Source organism: Anser anser (genome assembly GCF_964211835.1).
Source record: "Anser anser genome assembly, chromosome: 9".
Lineage (NCBI taxonomy): Eukaryota > Metazoa > Chordata > Aves > Anseriformes > Anatidae > Anser > Anser anser.
This window is the reverse complement of record NC_139729.1, coordinates 11,311,663-11,337,211: the sequence shown is the minus strand read 5'-3', so window position 1 is coordinate 11,337,211 and position 25,549 is coordinate 11,311,663. Positions and strand designations below refer to the sequence as shown.

The 25,549-nt window shown below is 42.2% G+C and overlaps 2 protein-coding genes across 8 annotated transcripts in view; one reads left to right on the top strand and one right to left on the bottom strand.

Annotated features, from left to right (window-relative positions):
• Positions 1-56: 56 nt before the first annotated feature.
• Positions 57-7,785, top strand: SFT2D3 (SFT2 domain containing 3). Of its 4 annotated transcripts, none has more exons than XR_014588421.1 (3): positions 57-975; positions 3,868-3,956; positions 7,622-7,785. XR_014588421.1 is itself a non-coding variant. In XM_083849418.1 (1 exon), exon 1 carries the CDS (start codon positions 67-69, stop codon positions 673-675), a length of 609 nt encoding a protein of 202 aa, XP_083705544.1. In that variant the 5' UTR covers positions 57-66; the 3' UTR covers positions 676-1,847. The 4 variants fall into 4 exon arrangements, 1 of the variants encoding a protein (XP_083705544.1); XR_014588423.1 differs by having other exon boundaries at positions 57-1,213; XR_014588422.1 differs by lacking the exon at positions 3,868-3,956 and having other exon boundaries at positions 57-1,213.
• The window catches only part of WDR33 (WD repeat domain 33), a 68,195-nt gene continuing 46,767 nt past the window's right edge, over positions 4,122-25,549 (bottom strand). Inside the window, exons 8-22 of one of the 4 annotated variants that reach the window (XM_083849370.1) lie at positions 23,323-23,449; positions 22,108-22,262; positions 21,895-21,973; positions 21,280-21,390; positions 20,354-20,466; positions 19,401-19,487; positions 19,020-19,159; positions 18,497-18,649; positions 17,115-18,161; positions 12,325-12,427; positions 11,583-12,045; positions 7,822-7,988; positions 7,599-7,691; positions 6,572-6,757; positions 4,122-4,783 (exon numbers count right to left, since the gene is read on the bottom strand). In XM_083849370.1, the coding sequence (XP_083705496.1) occupies positions 4,551-4,783; positions 6,572-6,757; positions 7,599-7,691; positions 7,822-7,988; positions 11,583-12,045; positions 12,325-12,427; positions 17,115-18,161; positions 18,497-18,649; positions 19,020-19,159; positions 19,401-19,487; positions 20,354-20,466; positions 21,280-21,390; positions 21,895-21,973; positions 22,108-22,262; positions 23,323-23,449 (3,257 nt within the window). In that variant the 3' untranslated portion in view covers positions 4,122-4,550. Of the gene's footprint in view, positions 4,784-6,571; positions 6,758-7,598; positions 7,692-7,821; positions 7,989-11,582; positions 12,046-12,324; positions 12,428-17,114; positions 18,162-18,496; positions 18,650-19,019; positions 19,160-19,400; positions 20,153-20,353; positions 20,467-21,279; positions 21,391-21,894; positions 21,974-22,107; positions 22,263-23,322; positions 23,450-25,549 lie in introns of those variants that run through there. The other 3 variants (XM_083849373.1, XM_083849374.1, XR_014588414.1) reach the window with 3 other exon arrangements.

The window sequence follows — 25,549 nt, the reverse complement described above, 5'->3', positions numbered from 1 at the left end:
GGCCGCCGAGCAAGATGGCGGCGGGGCGGGCGGGCGGCGCGCGGTAGCGCGGGGGGCGAGGCGGCCATGGCGGACCTGGGCCGGCAGCTGCGGGAGTACCTGGCGCGGCACCAGGCCCCCGCCCCGCCCGCCGCCGGCCCGCAGCCGCCGCAGCAGCAGCAGGAGGAGGCGGCGGCGGACGGCGGGGCGGGCGCCTGGCCGGGCCCCTCGCAGCCGGGCTGGGGCTGGCCCTGGGCGGCCGAGGCGGAGCCGTGCCTGCCGGGGCTGTCGCGCTGGCAGCGGCTGGCGGCGGCCGGGCTGTGCGCGCTGCTGGCCGCCCTCTGCTTCGGGCTGGCCGCGCTCTACGTGCCGCTGCTGCTGCTCCGCGCCCGCAAGTTCGCGCTGCTCTGGTCCCTCGGCTCGCTCTGCGCGCTGGCCGCCGCCGCCCTGCTGCGCGGCCCGGCCCTGCTGCGGCGGCCCGGCCGCGGCCCGGCGCTGTACGCGGCGGCGCTGGGCGGCACGCTGTACGCCGCGCTGGGGCTGCGCAGCACCCCCCTCACGGCGCTGGGCGCCGCCGCGCAGCTCGGGGCCGCGGCCGCCGCGCTCCTGGACGCGCTGCCCGGGGGCGCCGCCGGCCTGCGCCGCCTGGGAGGGATCGGGGGCGCCGCGCTGCGCCGCCGGGTGCTGCCGCTGTGAGCCCGCCGGGCCGGGGCGAGGAGGAGGAGGAAGGAGGAGGAAGGATGAAGGAGGACGCCCGCGCCGCTCGCCTCGCCCCCCGCCGGGGTCCGCTCGCGGCCCCCCCGGCACCGCGCCTCGCCTCGCCGCTGAGTCAGCCCCGCAGCCGCGTCCCGGAGCCTCCCCCGCGCCGGTGGGAGCTGGCGGCACCCCACAGCCCCCCCGCGAGTACCGGACCGCGTGGCTGCTGCGAAGCGTGAGTGAGAGCGGCGGCAGCGGGACGCGACGGCCCGGCCGCCCCGCGGCCAGCAGGCGGCTGAGGTGCGTGGGACTGACCGGTGCCAACACAGACACGCAGCCAAACCGGGCCGCGGCCGGGGTCGCGAGCTCACAGCCAGGCAGCGGCTCTAACGTTGCCCCCCGTGTGCTGAGCCCTCCAGTCTGAACACAAACTCGGGCGCTGCGCAGCGCAGCCATCAGCCACCCGGACCGGTAGTGAACGTGAGCACCGCGTGCCCCTAAACCGCATAGAGAAAAGCCGTCTTTAAAATGCTATCCAGTAAGTGAAACCAGCTTTGGTGGGGCCGCGGGTCATAAAGCCTGTCCTTAGCTGTAAGGGTAGCCTGTCTTGCATGGCGGTGATCAAACGAAAGGTGCTAACCTTAGGGCTTCCGCAGCGAGTGCTGCCATACAGCTGCTGTGAGGTACCAAATACTCGGACCACAAAGGGATAGCTTCAGCTTTTAAGACTTTCTTCTGGATATATGTTTCTCTTTACTTTTTCAAACTGGTCAGGAACCGCTTGCTGTCACAGCACGACCTTCAAAAACAGATTTGCTACTAGTCAGAGCTTGCTTCAGCTAGCACAGCTCCGTTTCAATCCAGAAACCAAGCAGCTTTACAGAGGTGGCTGGCAGTCCCTGGAGTGCTTGGTACTTCAGTGCATTACTGCAGACAGACGGAGTGCCTGGCCTAACCCCTTCAGGGCCCGAGTGGATACCTCGTTGAGTGTACGTGCCTCACATACAACACAAAGCCAAACACTGCAATACACGTCCGCTATCGCTACTTAGGGTTTAACCTATTAACATTATAGTTGCTCTTAATTAAACCAAAATTGTTAAATGGGAGTACATAAATGTACATAGATTGTTTTAATAAAACTCTTTGTGTACCGAATGTCAGTATAGACATTCAACTACTGGTCACTTTTTTCCTTAAAAATGTAAGTCAGAGCCATCTGGAATAGCATTAAATTAGTCTTCTCACTTTTATAACTCCTAAGCGATAGTATATAAAATTATTCTTATTTCTAGCAGCAGTATCAAAATAAGTGTTAGACAAGGTGAAGCTGTAAACCAGCAGGTAGAGCGTAAGGATTCTACATGCAGTGCTGGTGAAAGAACTTTACCTGGAGAGGACAGAAGCATATTCCCATTAAATAATTTCATCCATTTTTCAGCAGTCAGACTGGGAACCTTCTTCTGTCTCCTCTGATATGCTGTGGTCTTCAAGATTTTATATGAAAGCTAGCTAACAGTCCAGTTTTCTCTTGACTGGCCATGGACTATTTCAAAAATCTTATTTAATTTAAAAAGCTGGCACTCATGAAGAATGTAACACCAAGTACAATAAGCGTTTTCCATTTTGTCTAAATACAGAAACCTGTGTTTCCTGTTATTAGGTACACTCATTTTTTTGCAGAGGACTGTAGCTTAATTAAGGGCCAAAAGCTCATCCTCTAAATCAAATGTGACTACTAGGAAAGAGTCACTTTCAGCCGCATATACAAAATACATAGGACTTATATTAAAAAAAAAAAAAGGCTTTCTCCTTTGCTGATGATTAAATTGTCAGCATTAATCATCAAAACTTAAAAGAGAGATCCTAACTCCGTGAGGTACACCAAAAGCAACCACAGCCCCTCTACAGGTAGAGGTAAAAACAACGTATTTTTTTCCTCAAAGGAAAAACTGTCACATCAGGTGCATCTCAGCTTTTTCCCCAGTCAACTCCTTTCAGATCTTTTTGTCTCATTACAGCACTCTCAGAAGGATGTTGTAGGCTAACGATCGCAGTTAATTATTACAATTTTCGCATGCCATTTTGCACACTACAAATTAAAAACTAAGAAAAAAACCTAGTCGTGACCAAATCAAGAGAACAGCAGTTTAGCATCTACACTTTGATCTCTCTAAAAAAGGTAGATCGTAAGGACTTAAGCCAGTCTTTTAAGAAACAGTGTGACTGCCTAAGCCAAGATAAAATAGCTGCTGCGTATTGCTATGTTGTTGCAGTAGCTTTGTCAGCTACAGACCTACATTGCCTTATTATCATGAATATTCTAACAGCTTTAAACTAAAAGATGGTAGATTTAGATTAAACATTTGGAAGAAATTCTTCACCATGAGGGCGGTGAGGCACTGGCTCAGGCTGCCCAGAGCAGCTTGTGGTCGTCCCATGCCTGGAGGTGTTCAAGGCCAGGCTGGATGGGGCTGGGGGCAGCCTGAGCTGCGGGCAGGTGGGGTAAAACTAAGTGGTCTTTAAGGTCCCTTCCAACAGAAACCATTCTTTGAAATTCACGTGGAGAGAAAAAAAAAAGCCAGGTAGTGATAGTTTTTGTTATACTTTGTCCTATACTTTTAATTTAGGACCTTTCTGAGAGCTGCCTTTAGAGTACCTCCTTATGTAATAAACTTTTCATTCAGGCTTTAGACATTAAAGGAGCCTGGTGACTGGAGATGATTGATGTGAACAGTTTATGGGGAAATTGGAAAGTTGTGGTTGGTAAGCAGCTTTATTATGAAATGTGGGAAATAGAAATAACTTCTGCTCATCTCCCCCCCCAGTAAAACTAGGGAACCATACCCTAAAAGTATTTGGAAATGTTAAGATGAAAGCCATCAACTATCAAGGTTTGCACTTCAGTATTTGAATGGATCACTCTGCTGGACACCCGTATCTTTAAGCAGTGTATCCTACAGCCACTGTAAAACACATGCATCCATATTAATCAAGCACCTAAACTTCTTCCCCAATTTCTTTAAGTGTCAAGTGTTTTGCTCCTGCGAACACATATATTTGACTCACCCAGATGAAGTGTAGAATGACAATACTTGTCGTGCTGTCTGTTTTGCTAGCAGTCCAGGTTGTAACTCACACTATGTCTATGACAACTTTTTCTAAACAGTGTTCCACGTTTTTCTCTTTCAGGGTGATAGACTAGCAAGCAGCAGTGATTTCCTGTGTTTTGGAGTTTTAACGTCAGCACCACTTGTTTTCATAGACAGCTGTGTTTAAAGGTGAAAAAAAGTTCTCTGTACATGATAAACCAAAAAGCTAGGAATAAGCTGTTAGTATTTTAAACAGTTGAGATTGCAGGAGGTAGTTCTATTGTTCCATCTGATACACAAGTTTGCTTAATGATGACACTTTATAGTAATAGGTGAGTAAAGAATCACACAGTGTTGACTTTTTTGTTAATTTTTGCACAAATTACATTCTGTATTCATACAAAAAAACCAACGTAACTCTTCTGACAAACTGTACATATAGAAACAAGTTTCTGTCTGGAGGTGAACTGAAATCTGTGGAGGTGCTCCATGTCTCAACACTAAAAAAAATTCCAGCTCTTCACAAAACAAAGTAGGTAAAAGAAGGTGAGGAAATCAGGGATGGAGAGGACAAACAGAAAGCTAGCTGCAATACTGCAGCTAGTAGCAGTTGACTGATCTAGGAAAAGACCCTTGTTAGGAACTAATTAATGCACATTCAGTTATCCCAGTTAAGAATCCAGGTTTGTGTTGTTGCAGGGTTACTTTCTCTTTGAGTCCATAGTAGCAGTCTATTTAAATATTGTCCAGCAAGGACTGGGTGTGACCCAGTCAAAGCCTCTTCTATCGGCCTCTTCCACCACCCCTAGATGCTCCTCTTCTTGACTGACCAGAGTTCATGTTGTTTCCTCTTCCCCAATTACTTCCACTCCTTCCTCCTCTAGAAGGGTTATTGCCTCCTGCAGGTCCTCCACCAAAAGCTTCATCTCTGTGGAATCCATCATGATGGTCTCCATCTAAAGAATTAGACCTCCCAGATTTTGGCACTCTCTGTGAAGGTCCTGAATTGCCACGTCCTAAAAATGAAGCACAATATTACTGATTTTGAAGTCGAAGCCACACCTCTTCTCAGACATGCTGTTGCTTAGGTAGCTCTCTGGTGGTACAAACAGTCAGAAACTGAATATAGTTGAGACCTGTAGTTTTTTGCCTGCTCCCTCTATCAATTTTTTTCTTACATAGATTCAGTATCTCTGTGACAGTCCAGAAGATGAACAGCAATCAAACAATCTTTTGGGGATTATAGGAGATTATGTCTGATCTAGTCAGCTAGTACTTAAATAAGTCAGATCAACGATAGTCATGGTGTCCTCAAAACTGCCAGGCATGCCTGATTGTTATCCTTCAAGACCATCTGTGGTTCTTTGTATATGTTTATTGCAAAATACTTTTTTTTTTCTCCTAAACACAACATTGCACTGATGGATCAGTTGAGGTTGGTGGTGAGAACAATGAGTAACATTACTGTTAGATTCCATTTTTTTTCTAGAAATAATGGGAAGATGCTCTATTTTATTACTATGTGTGAATATAAACTACACAAGCTCTTACTTCCAGGAGCTTCAGGATTTTCTGCTTCTCACAGATCATTTTAGTACTGATATGTAAGTTAAAATCATAAGAATAAAAAAAAAAGGTCATTAGCCCAAAATAACAGAAGCAGTGTTTTCAAAAAATAAATAGTAAAAGTGCTTTATGGACATACGTGCTATGACTAACTGGGAAAACACAACATTCTGTTTTGAAAGAAAAAATAATGATACAGAGGGAGTTTACCAGTGGAGTTTTACTAAAAACATCTGTGAATTAATGACGAAACCTGCTGTTAATACAGCATTGGAAATACAGTCCACACAGAGGACTGGCATACATTCTAAACTAGATGAGCTTCGGAACTACAATAACAGAAGCAGGATGACATTGAATGGCATCAAAGGCAAAGCTGTGCAGCAGAGGACTGACAACAAAAATGTCAACTATAGGCTGGCAGCTCCACGTCTGGAAGCAACTGAGAAGGATCAGGGTTACTAATCGCTACAGAACAGTTGGTAATCAGTATAAGGACATTATTTAAAAAGATAACGGCAATCAGATTTATAAGAAGAAAAGGGCCCAAGAACTGGTGTGGGGCTGCTAAGATTATTTTGGAAACTGCATACATAGTCATAGGCTCTGAACCAGCTCTTAGACTCCAAAGAAGATACTTCGTGGGTTGCAGTAGCTAATTGAAGAAGGTGTCATGTGAATGTTCAGTAATAGTTAAAAAGTCAAATGTGATTATCAGGAGCTATTAGGAAAGAATGGAGGAAATACAGTAAAACCAAGTGAACTGAAGAAATTAATGGTTAAACCACATCTTAAGTAGTTTGTGCAATTCTTAGTTACCCCATTTAAAACTGAAAAAGATATAGGCAAGGTAATAAGGATAGTAAAAGATACAGAACAGCGTTCCAGAGACAAAAGATGAGCAGATCAGAGCTCTGACATGGAGAAGAGCTAGTTCAGGTTGGAAACATGAAGTTTGATACAGTAAGAGGTGACATTCAGAGATATTAAAGATCAATTAAAACGGAAGACATCACTGAATTAAATTAGTGAATGACAGGCTTAAAACAAGAGAAAAGCAGCATTTTACTTTTTAAAATTTATTTTAAAAAGCACTCTGCAGCAGTTAAGTTCCAGAGCTGCATCTGTGTATGTTGTGTACGTCAAGAGTTTATGATTCTTAAAGAAATTCTGAGTAAGACTACTGTTGAAAAATGTACCAGTGTTACATAAGGTTTTCAATACAAGGGACTTTTTACCTTTGCCCCTCTCCTCTGGGGGTCCGCCTGGAGCATCCATTTCTCTGTGGTCAGAGGTCCCTGGTCCATCGTGCCAGGGACGTTTACGTGGTGGCAATGAGGCCATGTCCATGCCTTGGAGCGAAGAAGAACGTTCTCGGTTAGCTGGAGAATGCCCGTCATGAGGAGGATGATCTGGACGAGGACCTGGTCATGAGAAAAAACAGGATCATTAAGTAATGTTCATCTGATCATTATCCCTCATTTTCAGAGGCAGTCATATAAACGTACACACTTTCCATGCTATAGGGCACAAAATTTTGAGTTAAAATTGCATAAAGCTTCCCCCACCTGCTAAAAAGGCAAACAAGCAAACACTGGATGAATAAGTTGCAAGAAATCTAAAGATAAGAAAGGTTTAAAAGATGATGAGGAAGAAAGTAGTGACGGATTTAAAGCTTTCTTTTCAGTATAAATATTTTCATGTATTTTAGAGATGATCACAAGTTCACCTTCATTATTCATGTGTCATTTGTGCTCACTTTTTCCATGACATTCTAAATTTTGGTTCTGACCCTATATGTAATTATATACATTCCTTTAGTAACACAAATACTAGTATCAATATGCTGTCACACTGCAGCTAAAAACATTATTTTGCAAACAATAAAGATGATGGCATCAAAGAGAAAGATTCCTATTGGCATTAATACATATCTCAAAAATCTACAAGTTATGCCTCAGTCACCCACAGGTGAAAAACAACGTGCAGCTTTGGACTGTATAAGATTTTAACTTAAGATTTTAAAACCACAAACATTTTTTGTTCAGTGAGACTGCTGCACTTAGTGACAGTAAAATTCTGGACGGTTAAGTGTTTTCTAAAGTTAGAAGTCCAAGGAACTACCTTTTGTTTCTCTGGTGATAAAAGACTAACAATGAGCATAAGAAGTACAGGCAAAATAGTGTCTTTTTTCTTGAAGTGATTATGTTTTAGAAGTCTAGTCTATTATTTGAAGCAAACCTTAACTTTTTTTTTTTTTTTTACCTGGTTCTCTGTTTCCATCCCAGGATTCTGGTTTCCGCCCACCTTCAAAGCGTGGAAATTCATCGGGAGTAGGAAGTAGACCCTTCCGGCCCCCTGAGCAGTAAGAGATGCAGGGAACAAGAATGAGAAGAGACATCATATTCATGAAATTACTGAAATTTGCCCAAGAAATGTCTTTGGTTCCTTATCCTTGTATTTCAATGTGGAAGAATGTTCCCCTCACCTCTAAGTGCACCACGACCTCGCCCCCGAACACCATGGTCCCTTCCTCTTGAGTTTTCATCTGGAGAGTCAAAAGTGTCATCTGGCCCAAAATCTTCAGGACCAGGAAAGCCATCTCTCCCCCTGGGTCCCCGGCCCTCATGTCTTGAGGGTCCTCCTCTTCTGAAGCTACAAGAAAGAACATGGTACAAATTTGGTTTATAGGCAGAATTTACATGGATAAACTTGAGATAGCTTCAGCTTAATAATCCTTTTCTGAACTGTTTCACTTAATACTATAGCACCATACAATCATTCAAATAGGATTTGTGGGTGGAAAAGTGCTTATTTTCTGCCTTTGCGAACTTTGTTGTTTTAATATTTTTCCTCATTTTCTTCTGCTATGTCGTTTTTTCACACAAGAAAAAAATACTGTCAAACATATTGCATTAACTTAATGAAAAGGGAAACAAAAAATCACCGAGTGATGATAGATATAAGGTAAGGAAAAAGACAAGTGAATTTCCCTTAGTTGTGGTGGTCTTACTTTCCCTTCCCTTTTAATGATCAAAAAGTGAAAAAATACAAGCAATGAGAGTCAAGGCTACAGTGAACATTCCAGCATAAATTCCTGTTGATTTTGGACTCTTTTGCTAGAACATTCTCCTATTCATCCCATTCTTAGAGGATTTTTTTAAGTTTACAGATTTAGGAAATGATTCTAGCCTGTACTTGGCTCTGTAGGGATGCTGATCGCTGAGCAGTGTGCACAGTGGCCTTTACAACCTCAAGAGCAGCTTATCCAACCGCAGTAACAAATAATTTTGTTTTGCAAAATGTAGTTATGACCCTGAAGTCAGTAATATCCTTCTTGTAAGTACCATGGCATCTTCAGTAATTTGATAGGACTGAGTTCTGCATCTCATCTGAAATAAGTATAGTTCCTCCAGTATCACACTGGGGCTTTAAACACAGACCTTCAGAGAGGAGAACGGTTCCTTCTTAACTGTCGGTGCCACTTCAGGTAAGCCTATAGATGGCTGCATGAATACTAGCAGTTTTGGTTTTTACAGTACCAGTTTAAACACTTGTAGTGCTTGTCAAACTGCATACGTGCTCTGTGTATTACTGCGACTGCAGAGGTGTGCACTACCACCGGTTGTTAGGGCTCTCTCAGGTTACAGCTCAGCTCCTACAATTTCTGTGCGAGCACAGCTGGGATGTTTAGGTGGCACTGGCACACTGGTTCAGGAGTCCTCACAGTGCGTTCCCACACTGCTCCTGCCCACCCCTCAGTGACAGCAGTGATAATGCAGAGCTCTGTCTTTCCCCGTTCACACTGACGCCCCCCACCTCCCCTCTTCTCCCAGTTCCACACTGGCCAAACCGCAGCACCATAATATTCAGGTGGTCGTGGCTTTGTGCAGCATCCCCTTCCCCAGCTCATTAACGACACAGTGCATCCTATTACAAGCAAAACTTTAGATACTTTTATTTAGAATTTTAACAACATTAACCTTTTAATTACAAATTTAAATATTTTAACAGTAGTCATAACACAATACAATATTTTTAAACTTTTACATTTTTTTAATTAAAAACAATAGGTCTGTCTCCACCTCCCAGAAAACAAACACAATACAGAAAGGAGGCTGCTGTGCCTGTACAGCATCAGTGGATGGAGGGAGTGCTGTATATGGACAATGAACCATTTTACATTAACCTGGATGATTTGTGAAAACAAACTGAACAGTTTCAGGTACCAATGGTTCAAATAACCACATAGCAATGTTGTTTAGCCTTGAAACAGCACAGTCCTCTAGATACTCTTTAGAGGGCCTCCCATTTTTAATACTGACTTGGTGTGATTCTGCTTAGTTTGTAAGTTACCAAGATTTGCAACACGAGGTCCCATGGCTACCAGGAATAGGGCCTTGCCTTTTGTTTCCAGGCAACCTCATGGACAAAGTTTAGCTCTGAAATCTATCATGCCTATGCCTGACATAGCCACAGCTCCTAATATTGTGTTTTGTATCTCCTTTTTCACTTTTTCATATCAGTCACATGTAAAACCCTGCCTTATATAGGGCTCAGTTCCTGTTTGACTGCTCTCAGATCTTCTTCCTTGAGGCCTAGGACCTTAATGTACAGAGCAATACACTGCAGATTAGCAGGCAGGAAGAGGCAGGTCTCTGCGGTAGAAGCATCATGTTGATAGGCACAGGTAGAGTAAGAACAGGACAGGGATGAAAAGGACGGGAAATTAGAGAGAAACACACATACATACACTTCCCTCTCATGCTTGATCAAACCAATTACAATCTAAATTCCAAACCAAGTCAGCTAAGTGAGTAGTTGGGGTTCTTAGGTTCACTTCAGCATCTGCAGTAAATGGCATCTAATTCAGCTTCACTCAGATGAATTCATTAAGCTTGTAAGCACAATAAGCCTTTTACAGCCCTGTGCTGACTCTCTTTAACTAAATGGTCTGTACAAACACTTGCACTGTGACAAACAGACTCTTGTTAGTTCAGAAGTCAGATTCACAGGTCAAAACATTCCTGGACTCTCTTCCTGAAACCTTTTTAAAATCAGGATAATAAAAAAATACTTCCCAGACCCTACACATTTCCAATATAAGATCCAAAAGTCTCTACTGAGCTTCTAAAAATGTTGTCTGCTATGTCTTTTAGAATTATATAATGCAGACCATTCAGCTTGGATTCTCTCTATTTTTACTTTTGTTTTTTAAATGGCTTTAATTGTTACCTTCTTTTAGTTACTGTTCATTTCTTTTCATACTCTTCACACAAAAGGAAGGTAGGTCTTTACAGAGCTAGGTAGAAAATAGCTAAAAGAAGAGCTGTATAGATGCAAAGTAAAAGGAATGTAAGAAAATGATTAAAAAGGCAACTAAAACACACGAAATTCACATTATGTGGAGACCACAATATATTCGTACAAGTACACATTTTTATACATGTGGAGTTGGTGGTCAGTGAGAGGCTTAGACCTGGGAGGCCAAATTTAACTCCGTTAAGCTAGCATAAATCTGGAGCAATTTCAATGACAGGTAATCTTGCCAGCTGAGTAATTCCTCCATATTTACAGTAATAACTAGAAGCAAAGTCATCCCTTTGTGATTTATTTGGAAACTGCGAGCAATGACATGGACATTGCTATAAACTAGATTATTTTTGAGTTCTTCGTTTGGCGTTAAGAAATCAGTCAGAAAGAGAAATAAAATACCTACAAGCAAAAACATGAGAAAATAGTCTCAACAGTCCAACAGATGCTGTAGCTCTGCCCCTTATATTTGATAGTAGGATCACTGTTTCTGCTCCTTACAAGTATATTACATCTCATTCTACAGTCTCCACAGTCATCCTGTGGTTTGTGACTGGAGACAAGTCTCAAATTCCACTTCTAGTGTTCAAAAGTCTGTCACTTTAACCTTCAAGTTTCCTCTCAATTTTCATCAAAACGATCTCAAATCTTCATCCTGTGTCACTGGATCTTCTCTACAAATTTCCTCCCTTCTCTTTACTTACTGTTTACAGACACGGAAGCTGCTGTGTACAATGACCATTTTTCAAGTTTTCTTCTATTACTGAATGATTTTATGGACTCTATAACTCAGGTATATTAGAGTTTTCATTTCCTTATTGGTTTCCAGTTTATAAATCTGAAACAGATAGACTCCTTAATGACAAGGAAACCAGGAAAAAAAGAATTCCCTCCATTCACCCCTTACCCAAAAACAATGAGTTGATGTATCCTTACCTCTCATCTCGTCTTCCTCGGAACCGTGCATCCTCAGGATCCCGTGGATATCTATCATCTGAAGGTCTCCTTCCTTCCCAAGCACCAGGAGGGCCACGGTTTGAACCCCCTCCTTCAAATTCCCTGTGATCAGGAGGAAAGGGAGGCCCAGGTCCACCTCGTCTCCATTTCTCATCTTGCAATGGTGGGCCTCCTCTCCCCTCAAATTCCCGTAATCGATGGCCAAATCTCTTATCTGGATGGAAGTCGTCACGGAAGTCATCTGGTCGATCAAAGTCATCATGGAAATCTGGGTGAGGTCCTCGTCTATCTGGCATGCCCCTGCTGTCTCTACCATCACCCCACTCCTGGCCACCTCGAAACAACCCTCTCTCAGGCCCATGATCAGGACCACCACTGTTCTGGTCGTGCCTTCTATCTGAGAGAGGGCCCATGTGATGGTTTGGTGGACCACGGGATTCACCTTGAGGGAAAAAATCATAGCAGATTTCTGTAATGTTTTCTAAAAATGCTCTAGGATGCTCTAGTTTGTACAGTTCTAGAAAGCATACACCACACATTTCACATTAAACAATTTTTGGGGAAAAACTTTTCCTCTGTATTCCAGCCCAAGCCTATGGAAGCTTCCCTCTCAGCAAAGGCCCTTTGTTCTGCTGTAACCTTTTCTACCTAAAGGCACTGCACTTCAACAGCTTCCTTTTGGAGAATTACTCACAGAAGAACAGACAATGTATTTAATTACCTTTATTAAGACCAGGTCCTTGGTTGTGAGGGCCAAGACGACCTTGTCCTCCCTGCTGCCCCAGTCCTGGTATCAGTGGTGGAGGACCTGGGTTCTGTCCGTCCTATTAGCATATAACAAGAGAAGCCATATGAATTAGCATGCATGAGCATTTTTGCTTTTAAGCATTTTCTAAGGGGGTAGGCCAAATTTATTTGCTTAAACAAAGACCACATCTTCTTACAATAGGAACAGCTGATTTTCCAGTGGTTTCAGCCTCATTTTTCAGAGGCTCACATCACTAACGCTGTTCTTTTCCTTCCCTGTCTGAGCAGCATACATAATTTTATAGAAAATTTAGCATTTCAAAGACTAACTTTCTATCCATGACAACCAAAGATGATAAAAGCTCACGTTTTATTTGCCTGTTAGAAAAGACAAGGGAACTGTGTATATTTGTTTGAAAAATACAAGTACTGATTTTTATGCTGTTAAAGAGCTACATGGACCAAAAGCTTGCTTTGGAAATGAACAAAAAAACATGAAACAATAAAAAAATAAGAATATTAACAATGTTGGGGTGGGGGAACAACCACCAACTACTGCTGGTGGTATCAGAGAATCTCTGCTATAAACTTGTGTAAATGCTTAACATGGAAATACGTGAGTTTAATTTTTAACATGCTGTTCAATTTTGTTTTTCCTGATTCTAAAGTTAAAACCAAAAGAAAAGTATTAAAACCCTTAGGATGCTTGGCTAAGCACAACGAGACAAGTTGTTAATGGGTTATTAACCAATGACAGGTCTAAAAGCAGAAGCTGCAGTCACCTGCTATTCTCAGGCAGAAACACAGTAAGCAGAGGTTTGTGGAAGTTTCAGCATCCCAAAGAAAAACTAAAGTAGATGTAAAGCCTTTGGTTATTTTTATCTTCTTTGTTTGTTTGTTTTAAAGGATAAGGTAACGTTCTTTAAATTCCACCACTATTACGGGACCCCTGAAAGATTTCTCTGCAGGTACCAAATTACAAAACATGACTGGGAAACAACATGGTTGAACTGTCTCATTCTGCCTTTCAGCAGGAAAGGCCAGATAAAAAGTCGACATCTGGGGACTGTATTTGACTGAAACTAGAAAGGGGCATGTATACAACTTACTGCCTAGCAACATTATCCAACAATAAAAATGTATCACTGAACAAGACAGTTGAAATTTGCATGATTGGTACATAAAACCTTTTATGTTTATAAAAAATCCCCCCTAAATCACATACAAGAGAACCCTAAACACATAGGTTTTTTTCCTAAAATGTTTCAAGTGAGAGATTTAGACTTGGCCTTCATTTTGGCTGGTAAAAACCTTCCAGATGCAGACAGTTTGCAAATACACTGAAAACTACACTTCCTTGTTGTAATTGTACTGATTCAGCTCTCCATGAATCTAAGTTAAATGATTTTCATGGTCTGAACCTACTTTTGTGAAATCCTGCTATTTGGGGGCGGGGGGTGTGCGTGCTGCAGAGTAGCAGTAAGTTCATTTGAGCATTTTTCCTATCATATCTTGAAATGCCGTTTTTATACACTGTTTTTATATTCTTAGACTTTTAGATTGAACTGCAATATAGGTGGCAAAAAGCACAAAAACATGTACTACAAACATCACCTTTGCATTGAGTATTTTTGTAATGCATTTTTTTTTGGGGGGGGGGGGGGGGGGGGGGGGGGCTTGTTTCCAATGTCTATTAAAGAAGAAAGCACACAACTTCCCTAGGGAATGAATGACGACCTGAGTCCAGAACAAATAAAATGCCTGTCTAGGAAAGATCCAGCTGTCACAGTGCTTCTGCCAATCCTGACCAAAACCTTGCTGGCGTTTTATAATTTCTGATGTATTTAACATATGTTAACTAACAATAAACTCTTGAACTTCTTAAACATGTCACTGTTGTTTAACCAAATTGTCAGTTCTTAGTAGGCACTACATGAAGTTCACTAGTGTTTGCCAAAACCCTCTATTCCAAACAAACTCTGCTTTGACAAGATAGACAGAACCGTAACAATGCATTTTTACATGCCTTTCATTTTAAAATACATTATGGGTCCCAAAATCGTTACGGAAAACTAACTTGCACAGCTCGGAAGGACGGATTGCACCCAGAGCTGCCACCGGCCCCGCATGCCCAGCACCTGGAGGCGGCCGTGTTTGAGCTGCCTCCCGCTGCCGTACGGCCAGCTCGGGGCTCCCCGGGGCGTGCTGAGGTTCTGCACAGCTCAGGTAAGCCGGGGCAGCAAAGGAAACTGTTCCACCTTACCGGCTTGTCTGGCCTCTACGTGCAAAGAGCACAGCCACTTCATCTGTAGTAGTTAAATGTATGCGCCCAGGGGGGAAAGAATGTTTTGTATTGACCCAAAGAAAAAAAATGCATTTCAACTAAAACACAAGTTCCGAAAGTTTGCCACTGTGTGGACGAGACTCACCCAACCAGCAAGTGAGATGCACATCTAACCAGAAGGATTAGATATTGGACAATCAACTATTCTGAATTAGCAATAGCAAAAACAGGCTCCAAAGTACTTCTGCTAAGCTGGGAACACTCTGTATTTACCCGTCTGCATTTCAGTACCAACGTGCCTATCTCCAGAATACAATTTGCCAAACCACATCTCAGGCAATTTCCTTCTCCACCAGTTTTCTGTTCCGTTACGTATTTGCAGGAAGTAGCAGATCCCACATTCAGGAAGAGATGTGCATCTCGCCCACACAACTGCAGTAAACCTCTGCAGGTAACACTGCTATCTTGTACAGAGATTAACCTTTACAAATATGCAGTATTAATTTCACAAGCCCTTGATGAAGCAAATAAATATTCCTACTCTCCTGCTATTGAAAAGGAAGGTCAGTAATTTGTACAAATTTACAGAAGAGAAATATCAAATTTAGGACCAAAAAAAAGGACAAAGCTTACTGTTAAAGATTTCCAAGGTAGGGAACTACCATTATATTTATATTATGCAGAAGCAAACAAGACCAAAACCTGACAGGAATGTTATGAATTTTAAAATCTGTTCATTTTCTAAAGACATTAGCCTCCTAAAGCTAAAGAAGGAAGGAAAAAATGGTCAAAATGTTCTTTTTTGTTTTGTTTTTTTTAGTATTTGTAAGACTTTCAGAGAGCAGTATTTATTGAAAATAACTGTTCACCTGTCACAAGTAACTTCCTGAATTCTGACCTGAGTGTTAACAGCAGGGTCAGAAAGGACAGCCCAACACAGGTATGTAAACACACACATGCTCAGTAAGGATTTTTAGATAGAGAAATTAGTCTCCTGAGGATAACAGCAAAAACCACAACTGCTAGTATGCATTAGATGAGTAATACTTGTGGAACCAATTCCTGTTCTCTTAACTTGGATGTTTCTGAAACCTGAGTAACAGTGACACATTTACAGATGTCTGCAGGAAGTTATTGCTGATACGTAAGAAAAAATATTCAAACGAATACATAATTTGTAGACTACTCTGGTCCATCTGAAGTCCAGCCACTGACAAAGTTCATTTCAATGACATCACACATTATTGCAATTGGTGCTGGACTCCACATGAAGAAGTATATCCATATCTGCCCAAAGCTTTAGCTAGGAACTGTTCAGGACAAGTCTAAGAGTTAATTTTATTTTATTTAAAAAAAAAAAATCCACATTTCTTAAAGTTGTATAACTAGATTTGTTTCCCAAACATCCCCTTCAAAATTCACCTTAAAGCTGAAGATAAACAAGAAGTTTTAAGTACAAAACCAGTGCCATGATAACAGGGAACTCGTAAGGAGTAGTTAAGTACAGTAAGCTCTCCGTATCTGTGGTGATTACAAGATGGAATAACCCCGTAATAACGGTGCTGAAGAGGGCAGAGCAGGTTGCACCTGACAGGATGGTGCTGAACCAGACTTAATCCCTGAAAATTTAATCATCAGTGCCTTTACAAACAACACTCTCCAGTATGCCAGGTGAGCTGAGTGCAGCCATACTGCGGAGCCGCTGAACCCTGCTGGAGCTGAGTGCTGTGGCAGCACCGCACAGGGCCACCTGATTGCCAGCCCAGCGCCCACCCCACCAGCCCCGGGCTGGTCCTACCCAGCCCTGCCTGATACCTGTGCCCCCTCCTTGCATTCTGCAGCACGTGGTGCAGTAACAAGCTCAGGCACGCAAAGCCGATCTCTTAACTCGTGGCCCAGAAGGTATAAAGGTGGTGAAACAATTTCTACACCGGTGTAGGGAGCAGGATAGTTGTGCTCCTGTGCATTTAGTTTGACCTGGAAAGCTCAACCAGACCTACGCTGATTCCAGGTGTGTCAGCATCTATAGCAAAGTCATCCCATAGTTTGGATAAACTACTCTGGGACAACTCAGAGTCAACAGTAATTTGTTTTAATTAACACATTTCTTATGTTCAGTTCGCTTAAATTCAACCTTTGTTAGTGCTTACCTACATCCCTAGGAAATACCACATTTAAGACAATTCAGCGTCCTTTAACTAAAAAATCTGGAGTTTCTCTTACGGTTACATTTTGCCTAATAGATACTGATTTCTCTATCAGTATTTCTAGTAATCCCTTTTCTCCCATTACCTCTGCTGTTTCCAAGCTCCATAACTTTTTTCATCATCATTTAGGTTCTCTTGAGGCGGATCTTGTTAAATGTATCTTGTAAATCCATTTAACCTCCAGACCCTCCGGTCCTGCTCAGCATTTGCACCATGTGACATTACCGTTCCTACACTCTGAACACTCTCCTTGTTATACAGATTGACACGTACCTGATTAAACGGGGGACGAGGCCCGTCACCCAACAGAGGCGTTTTCTGCTGCTGGAAAGGCAGAGGGCCCTGGGAAGGGTGCGGCCCCCTTGAAGGATTCGGCTGTCCCTGAGGTCCTTGCATGTTTCCTTGAGGCCCTACTAAAGAGCCTTGTGGAGGTCCCTGCTGGCCTTGTGGACCTGGTGGCCCACGCAATTCTTGTGGCGGTCCTAACATTGTACCTTGAGGCGGGGGTCCCTGTAGGCCCCTCATCTCCTGGGGACCATGTCCTAGTAAACCACTTTGCATATGGCCTCTCATTTCTTGCGGATGACCCATCATCATCCCTTGTGGAGAAGGTCCTTGGTTATCTCTGGGTCCTGGTGGACCCTGCATCCCTCTTGGATTAAGTCCCATCAGCGGCCCTTGTGATATAGGACCCTGCATCCCTTGAGATCCTGGAGCTCCTTGCATGCCATGAGGAAGAGGTCCTTGCATTCCTCGGGGACCAGGTGGCCCTTGCAATCCTTGACCACCAGGCGGACCTTGAGGACCCAAGTGACCTTGTGGGCCAGGTGGACCCTGCGGTCCTAAATGAGTCTGAGACCCAGGTAGGCCCTGTGGTCCTAAGTGGCCTTGTGGACCAGCATTACCCTGTGGACCTGGAGGCCCCATTGGCCCATGAGGGCCAGGATGTCTCTGCATTCCTTGATGTCCATGTAAATCCTGAGGCCGTGGCATTCCTTGTGGAGGTCCTTGGGGGCCTGGAGGTCCTTGTGGTCCCATGAACCCTTGAGGACCTGCAGCTCCTTGATGTAATGGAGGACCCTGAGGTCCCATTTGTCCTTGGGGTCCTGGAGGCCTGAATTGTCCTTGTGGACCAGGAGGTCCCATTTGAGGCATATTCATTGGCATCTGCTGAGGTGGAAGGGGCTGCTGAAATCCTTGAGGCATCTGTGACATTGGGCCTTGCCCTGGAAAAGGCTGGGGTCCATGAAGTGAACCTCCTGGAGGTGGTGGCTGCACCTGCTCAGCTTGTTTTTGTGCAAGTCTCTCAATCTTCAATTGCTGTCCGAAAAAAAAAGAAAAAAAGTGAACCAGAAAATCAACTAAGCACAGAAAAACATGAAACAACTAAAAATCAGAAGCAGCCACCTCGTTCTCAGGAGTTTGGAAAGATTTAGTACTTTTCTCTTAATTAACAGAAATACAACTACAGAGATCCATAAACAGGTATAACTAACTGAAATGTGGAAACCTTACTGGTGGCATCATAGCATCATGCATTGAATCCAATTCTCATTCAATTAGACGTATTTGAGAAAAAGCGAAAACGAGACTACAAAAGCAAGCTACACATTTTGGTGCTGAGCTCCAATGAATAACTGGCTTTACATACATACCTCCAAGAGTTGTGGGTTTGTGTACTGAAGTGCTGCCATTTCCTGTTCAATCTCTGCCTGTGTCTTCTTTTTCTCTTCCAGCTTAATATCTTCCTTTCTATCATTCAGTGGCTCAGGTGGGGGAGGCAAAGGAACTTTATTCTGCATCCATGCCTACGAAGAATTAGTAAACTTAAGATTAAGATTAATACTAATACTAAGGAATGCTACACATGTAATATAATATAACACTGCACTGGGAAAAGGTATGCCGGAATGCTGAACATTATGGATATTCAAAAGCTGAAGATTAGGTTGAATAAAACATCCATATCTTACAAACTTGTAACATACAGATACAGGATACAGGGGATTTAACCAAATATTTTATCCTTAAATAATAATTTAACTAATGTGGTAAATTATTTTGCACTGGATGTTGATACAAGAGATGATGTCGGAAATCCAAACACTCCAAGAGCCACAAACATTTTGAAGCTGGGATTATAAGTGGTTCCAGTGTTTGTTGTTTATCAGTACTTACCTGCTGAAACTGTGCTGGTATTGGTTTTGCATAGGGCACTTTTTTCTGTGGCACCTTTTTTTGGTCCTTTTGCATTACTTCTTCCATTCCCCAATCCAGTCCTGGGATTGTCATTTCAATGTCATTGGACTCATCTTTCCCTTTAACACCAGGAAAAACATACAGTGCAATACAGGTTACAGAGTAATCTTGTTATTCTCCTTACAAGTTATTTAACAAAAGACACCACGAGGTTCTCAACTCTTCCTTTACACTGAAAATATGCATTTAAGAACCTCAAAAAACAACAGCTGTGCTGCCCAATTATATGAAAGGAATGAAAGAGGAGTTACACAGTATCTGGATGGCTCAGGAAAATGCCTCCCTATACCTACTACTTACCCATCTGCTCTTGCTCCATGGCTATTTTCAATTGTTCGGGTATTCCCATCCCAGGGATAACTGCTAGGCTGTTGGGTTCCAAATCATCTACAGGAAAACAATAAATATTTATACTTGAAAAACTTTTGCTTTACATTATAATTTAATTCTTTCAGATTCTCACATGCTTTTTCCGTCGACACCATTATGCATTTCACAGCTGCTGGGTCAGTTTTTAGATCTCATACATGAATTACAGATATTAAAAGAATTGACAATTCAGATTCATAAAACACCCCAAAAGAACAGAAATTATATACTTTTAAGAAAAGTGATATTTAGTGTAGGGGGTCCGAAAAGGAAATATCATCTCATACCCATTCCCATTTTTGTTACAACAAATGCATGTAGTTTAAAACTTAAATCAGATTAAAATAATGCATTTTGTCATTCCCAAACCCAAAGGGGCAAGTAATAAGAAACATTAATAAACAGATGCAATCCTGGGAATTAAAAGGTTGCTGACGCATGCTGTAGAGCTGGGCAACCCTGAGCAGCACAAAATTAGAAGAATTCTTAAGAGGGAGGAGGGTAAAATTTTAAAGATTTGAGTCAAGTTGAATAATTTGAAAGGTCTTCCTGGTGTAGTTCAGGACTGAGGAAAGTCTTGCAGTCACATGAAGTTTCCAAGAAGAAAAGTAATCTGGAGACAGTGCCAGAGGGGAGCCAAACCTCCTTTCTGTGACTGACAGAGCACGTCTTACCTCCTGGAGCTGTAGAATAAAAGAAGACAAATTGTTGGAATAGTGCTTGCTGAAAACATGGGGAATAAGATTATTTATGTAAAAAAGGATACCTTTATCTAGCTAGTCACCAATACTATACTGTTTCATCACCTTACCCAGAAGCTGCATTCTAATGTCAGCTAAATGCCCTAGGCTTGTTCCTAACCCCAAACCCTCTTTTCTCCATACTCATGGAAATGGCCTTACCATACTCCACACCATCCTCTGACATTCCAGGCAGCAGATTCAAGTTGTAACGATCTCTCATTTTATCTCCAGGCCGATTTCGAGTCCAAAACTTGCTGTCAAAAGGAAGTCATACGATCTCAGTAGAAAGTCAAGAATATTAAGTACTTTTAACGTAATTACTGCTTGCTTATTTAAATTTTAGTATCTTGATTATACAAGGGTTCAGCTCCTCCTCATCAAGTTCAGCACTGCATCTGAACATCAGCTCTGAGGTTCAAACAAAAAAATCCCAACAATTACCATACTGAACTGTATAGTTACAATTCAGAAGATGCTTCAATGCATAAGGGATGCAAGTACAATGCAGCAGTATCACCGATATCCAGCCCGTTCCAAGAACTTACAACTTGATTTACATACATTCTTCACATAAAACTAACCCTGTCAAAGCACATATCTATACACAAAAAATCACTCTGCTTATAAAATACTCCATGTTTACAGCATATTCTACCTAAAAGGTTCATAGCACAAACTACATGCCTCAAAATACATTTGTAATGTGAAAAGACGGACATGACCAGCAGATGACCTGAGGGAAAAACACTGGAGATGGGAATATTTCTTCGCCAAAAAACAATACTTCCTTTTTAACAAGTTTCTTGGTAGATTTCAAAACTCACACAATCCCCAAACCTTTCATTTCTTAAGGCTTCCTTAGGTGAAAGACAAGTGAGATAACACTCTACATTTTCATGTAAAACACATCAGTGCCTTCCCACTTAAGTAAGTTCTCTCTGCTTCCCCTACTGGTTGTGTATCCAAACTATCCTGATCTATTCTTTGCTCACCAATGTCATGCACCCTTTCAGTTTCTAAATGCCCGTACATTCCCTTAGATCTTTTCTTTAAATACTTTGAAATACCTGGTGTGATCATTTGAGCCTGAACAGAGAATGTGTCCAAGGGGATGCCATGCCAAACTCCAGATCATTCCTTCATGGGCCATTTCCATTCCACCAACCTCCTTCTCAACCCTGATGCATCAAAACATCAATTGTTACACACACGAATGTCTGCTACAGATACAATATAAAACTTTTGCTATTCAGTTGTTCCTATTCCTCTGTCCCCCACTTTGCTAAAAACTTTAGTTATTTTTCTGTTGCATGAATCCATTGTACCCAGATGTACTTAGTAGGGAATTCAGTCACATAGGAATTTTTTTTTTAACTGTATATTTAAAAGCAAAATTACAACGTCTCATGAGAAACCCACTCTAAGAAACTAGGAGCTTCAATCATTCATCACCCCCTCAACAAAAGACTGCTTTCTGTATGAGCTATTGTATCCTTTAAAAATGTAACCGAACAGAAAAACTTCAGAAATGAAGCCTATTCACAAACATCCTCAGTGACAGAGGATTCATGCATTCAAAGGACACATGCATTCAAAGGTGAAAAGTATATTTTATGTTTGGTATTATGGCTTGCACATCTGATCAACATCTTTTCCAATGTGCTGGTAAAAATGCCACGTACCCAACATGCCAGAACAACAAAGAGCCATCAGATCCCCCACTGGCAAACAGCCCTTCGTGAACAGGATGCCAGGCCACAGCTGAAACACAAAATAAACCACAATCAGAAAGTACAATGCTAGAACTCCTAATTCATGTAAATCAGGATCTCAAAAACTTTCATTTTTAATCCAAACTTACTAATAAAAATTCACAAAATGTAAGAAAAGCTGACCTGTGGCCTCTTTCTTATGACCCCTGAAGACTTGAAGTTCTTCTTTTAGATTACGAATATCAAAGAGCTTGCAGAGATGGTCACGAGAAGCAGTTAGCAGCCAGTTGCCATTCAGATTCAGTTTCACCTCCATCACTGTGTTTTTATGAGCATGTCTGCAAGTACAGAAAGAAAAGCACTGTTTGTACAGAAACCAATTTCTCAGATAAATCAAACATGATTATTTACCAGTTCCAAATATTTAGGTCAGCAATAAAGTACTTCACAGAATCACAGAATGGCTGAGGTTGGAAGGGACCTCTGAAGATCATCTAGTCCAACCCCCCCGCAGAGCAGGATCACCTAGAGCACCTTGCGCAGGATGGCACCCAGGCGGGTTTTGAATATCTCCAGAGAAGAGACTCCACATCCTCTCTGGGCAACCTGTTGTAGTGCTCTGTCACCCTCCCAGTAAAGAAGTGCCCCCTCTTACTGAGCCAGAACCTCCCGTGCTTCAGTTTGTGCCCGTTGCCTCTCGTCCTGTCGCTGGGCACAACTGAAAAGAGACTGGCTCCATCCTCTCGACACCCTCACCTCAGGTATTTAAATATATGTTTATGAGATCTCCCCTCAGTCTCCTCTTCTCCAGGCTAAACAGGCCCAGTTCTCTCAGCCTGTCCTTGTGTGACAGGTGCACCAGTCCTCTGATCGATCCTCTTAGGAGCCCTCCTCCAAACTCCCTCCGGTACTTCTCTGTCCCTCTGGTAACTGGGGAGCCCAGAACTGGGCACACTTAGTTCAGGCTGCTAAACCAGAATACTACAGCTTTCTGTACAAAGGCCCTGTGCCTTGATATTGTTTCTTTGTATTTCAGAGGAATTGGTAGTGCTCATTGAAACAGAATTCAGTTACTGTTCGTGTTTTTACTGCAGCATAAGAAATTTTTGATCTGTCAGTTAAACACATATTTCATTTGTTTTTCAAATGAGAACTGTGTGACTAGGAGATCTATGAATAAGGACAAAGTCAATTTAAAGAAGGAACATTTAAGTCACAATTTTCAAAGTTCAGACTTGATCTAATCTCTAGATTTTCTGGCACAGCTAAAGCACTAGCTTTCTACTTGAAGCAACTGTGTATGGCTGAAAAGACATGAGGCAAAAAGCTAAAAAGAGACAGTGGTTTTATGCAGATAGCTTGTACTTGAGCAAAGCAAAGTCTGTGACATGAACTTACAGAGTGGCAAGGCTCTGGCCAGTCTTTGGATCCCAGAACTTGATCGGCTGTTGGCTATCTTTACTTCCTGACACAACTAAACCCTTTGTTGGATGCCAGTCAACACATTTCACATCTGCTCCGTGTCCTGTTAATAATATAAAAGCCATTCATTTAGAAATTTAATTGAAATTGAAAAGACACCAAAAATTAAGGGGTTACTTAATATACTTAATATAATTGTAATGTAAAACTAAACAAAAAAAATCTCACAGCACAGTTCACAAAACACAAAATCAAGCTAAAGAAAAACTCTCCCAGGATAGTTAGATAGTACTAATCACCGGGAGCATCTTCTCAGATTACAGCTCATAAACCAAGCTCACTTCAACATAAACATTCTCTAAGATATTTCTGCTAAAACTGATACTTCCTTTTTTGGGGGGGGGGCTTTGGCCCCATACTATTACACAGTATTTTAAACACATGCTGAAGAAGCATTTCCACAGAGGCATTAAAGGAAAATACACTGTGACACTTCACTTTCTGTAAAGTACTGTAGAAATGAAAGGCAAACATGTATTTGTTCCCATCCTATCAGTAGTACTCTTTTGTCATTTTGTCAGAAAATAAGTAAAGAAATTAAATAATGGATCTGAAAACTAAATTAGCACATGATGAAAAGAAATCTTATGAGATGTAACCTGTTATCAGGCCAAAAGGATTCAGGTTTTTCTAACAGTCAAGAGTTAGGAGAGAAAAACCCTCATGATATCGTTTTAATTTAAACTGACTGACTGACCTTACCAGAGAATCTGTGCTGCTCAGGTGATATAAAATCTGCCAAGAAGAAATGCTTATTACTGCTACACAATAAAATGAGGAGGTTTCTGAGCTGAAATATAGGAATTTACACAAGAAGTAATGAATGATAATTTCTTTCTCTAGTATCTCTCCATGCCATCCCACTTCAATAGAAAGCCAGCAGCAACAGTCAATGCCAGAGAATGAGGCAGCATGCAATAAGTAAAGAAAAAAGCAAGATGAGAAAAGAAGGGCTGTCTGTAACAAAGAGGCGCTAAAGTCATAAAATGGTATGGAAAAATGGTAGCATGTTGCATCAAAGCCAAATAGGTCCTATCAGACAGTTCTTCCAGGTACTGCCTTCCTTCAAGGTGGAACACGTAACTTGAAGCAGCACAAGCTTACTTAATGTAGGTCTCAACTCAACAAAACATTAGAAATTAATGACTTGAAATTTTCCTGAGGGCACAGAAAACTCCAACTAGGAAAAGCATTATACTTCTATCTTACAAGCAAAATTTAAACACACAAAGCACACTTTCCATCAAATGAGTGCAACTTCTTGACCCAAGAAGAAGTGAATACAACTTTGGTGAACATACAGGTAACAACTTCAAGGATTGAATGGATTGAAAGTATGGATGAAGAAAGCCAATTCTCCTCCCCCAGTCACAGCAGGCAGAATTGGCCTCAGAACACGCATGGTCTCAGGGAAGAGCAGGATCCTCAAGCTGCAAAGACTATACATGTGCTGGTCTTTCCTACCAACACAGGGGCACTCCGAGAGGTATTGTTTCTTCTCTCTTTCTGGTTCTTCTGGAACAGAAAGAACTAGAAGGTTCTGTCTGTCTGGATTGGCTCTGGCTAAGTCCATTTCAGATGAAACAGGAAGCTGAAGGCTGAGCAAGTCCTGCTTCTGTGTGTTTATTTGGGAGGAGCAATTCTGCCAGCAGGAAGAAAGAACTTTCCCTCAATAGTGAAAAGCAAATTCATGCTTGCAAGTTTTCAACTGACAATATTCTGTAGGCACCTGTTATCCTGCAGCCCCCAGAAAGACAGCAAGGGCAACAACAGAAATGTTCTATTACGGTCTATAACTGGCTGAACCATACGAAAATATGCTCAGACTAGAATACTCTAGTAATATCATAGATATGAAAAAAAGGCCAGCAAAAAAATAAAATAACTACCCACATGGACATGAATTACATTGGCCTTGCTGCTCCTGAAATAAAGAGACTTAGTAATGGAACAATGCTTAGAGACAAAGAGCTACTCTCTGCTTGGTGAGATTGCATCTGGAAAATGAGTGATGCTGGCAAAAGGCCATCTCTGGATAAAAGCTCACCTTGTGCAATGCCTGATTTAGGCTTTTCTTTGGAGATCTAACATGAGCTAAGCCAACCCAAATACGTATCCTAGGGAAAGAAAGGCTCAGACTGAG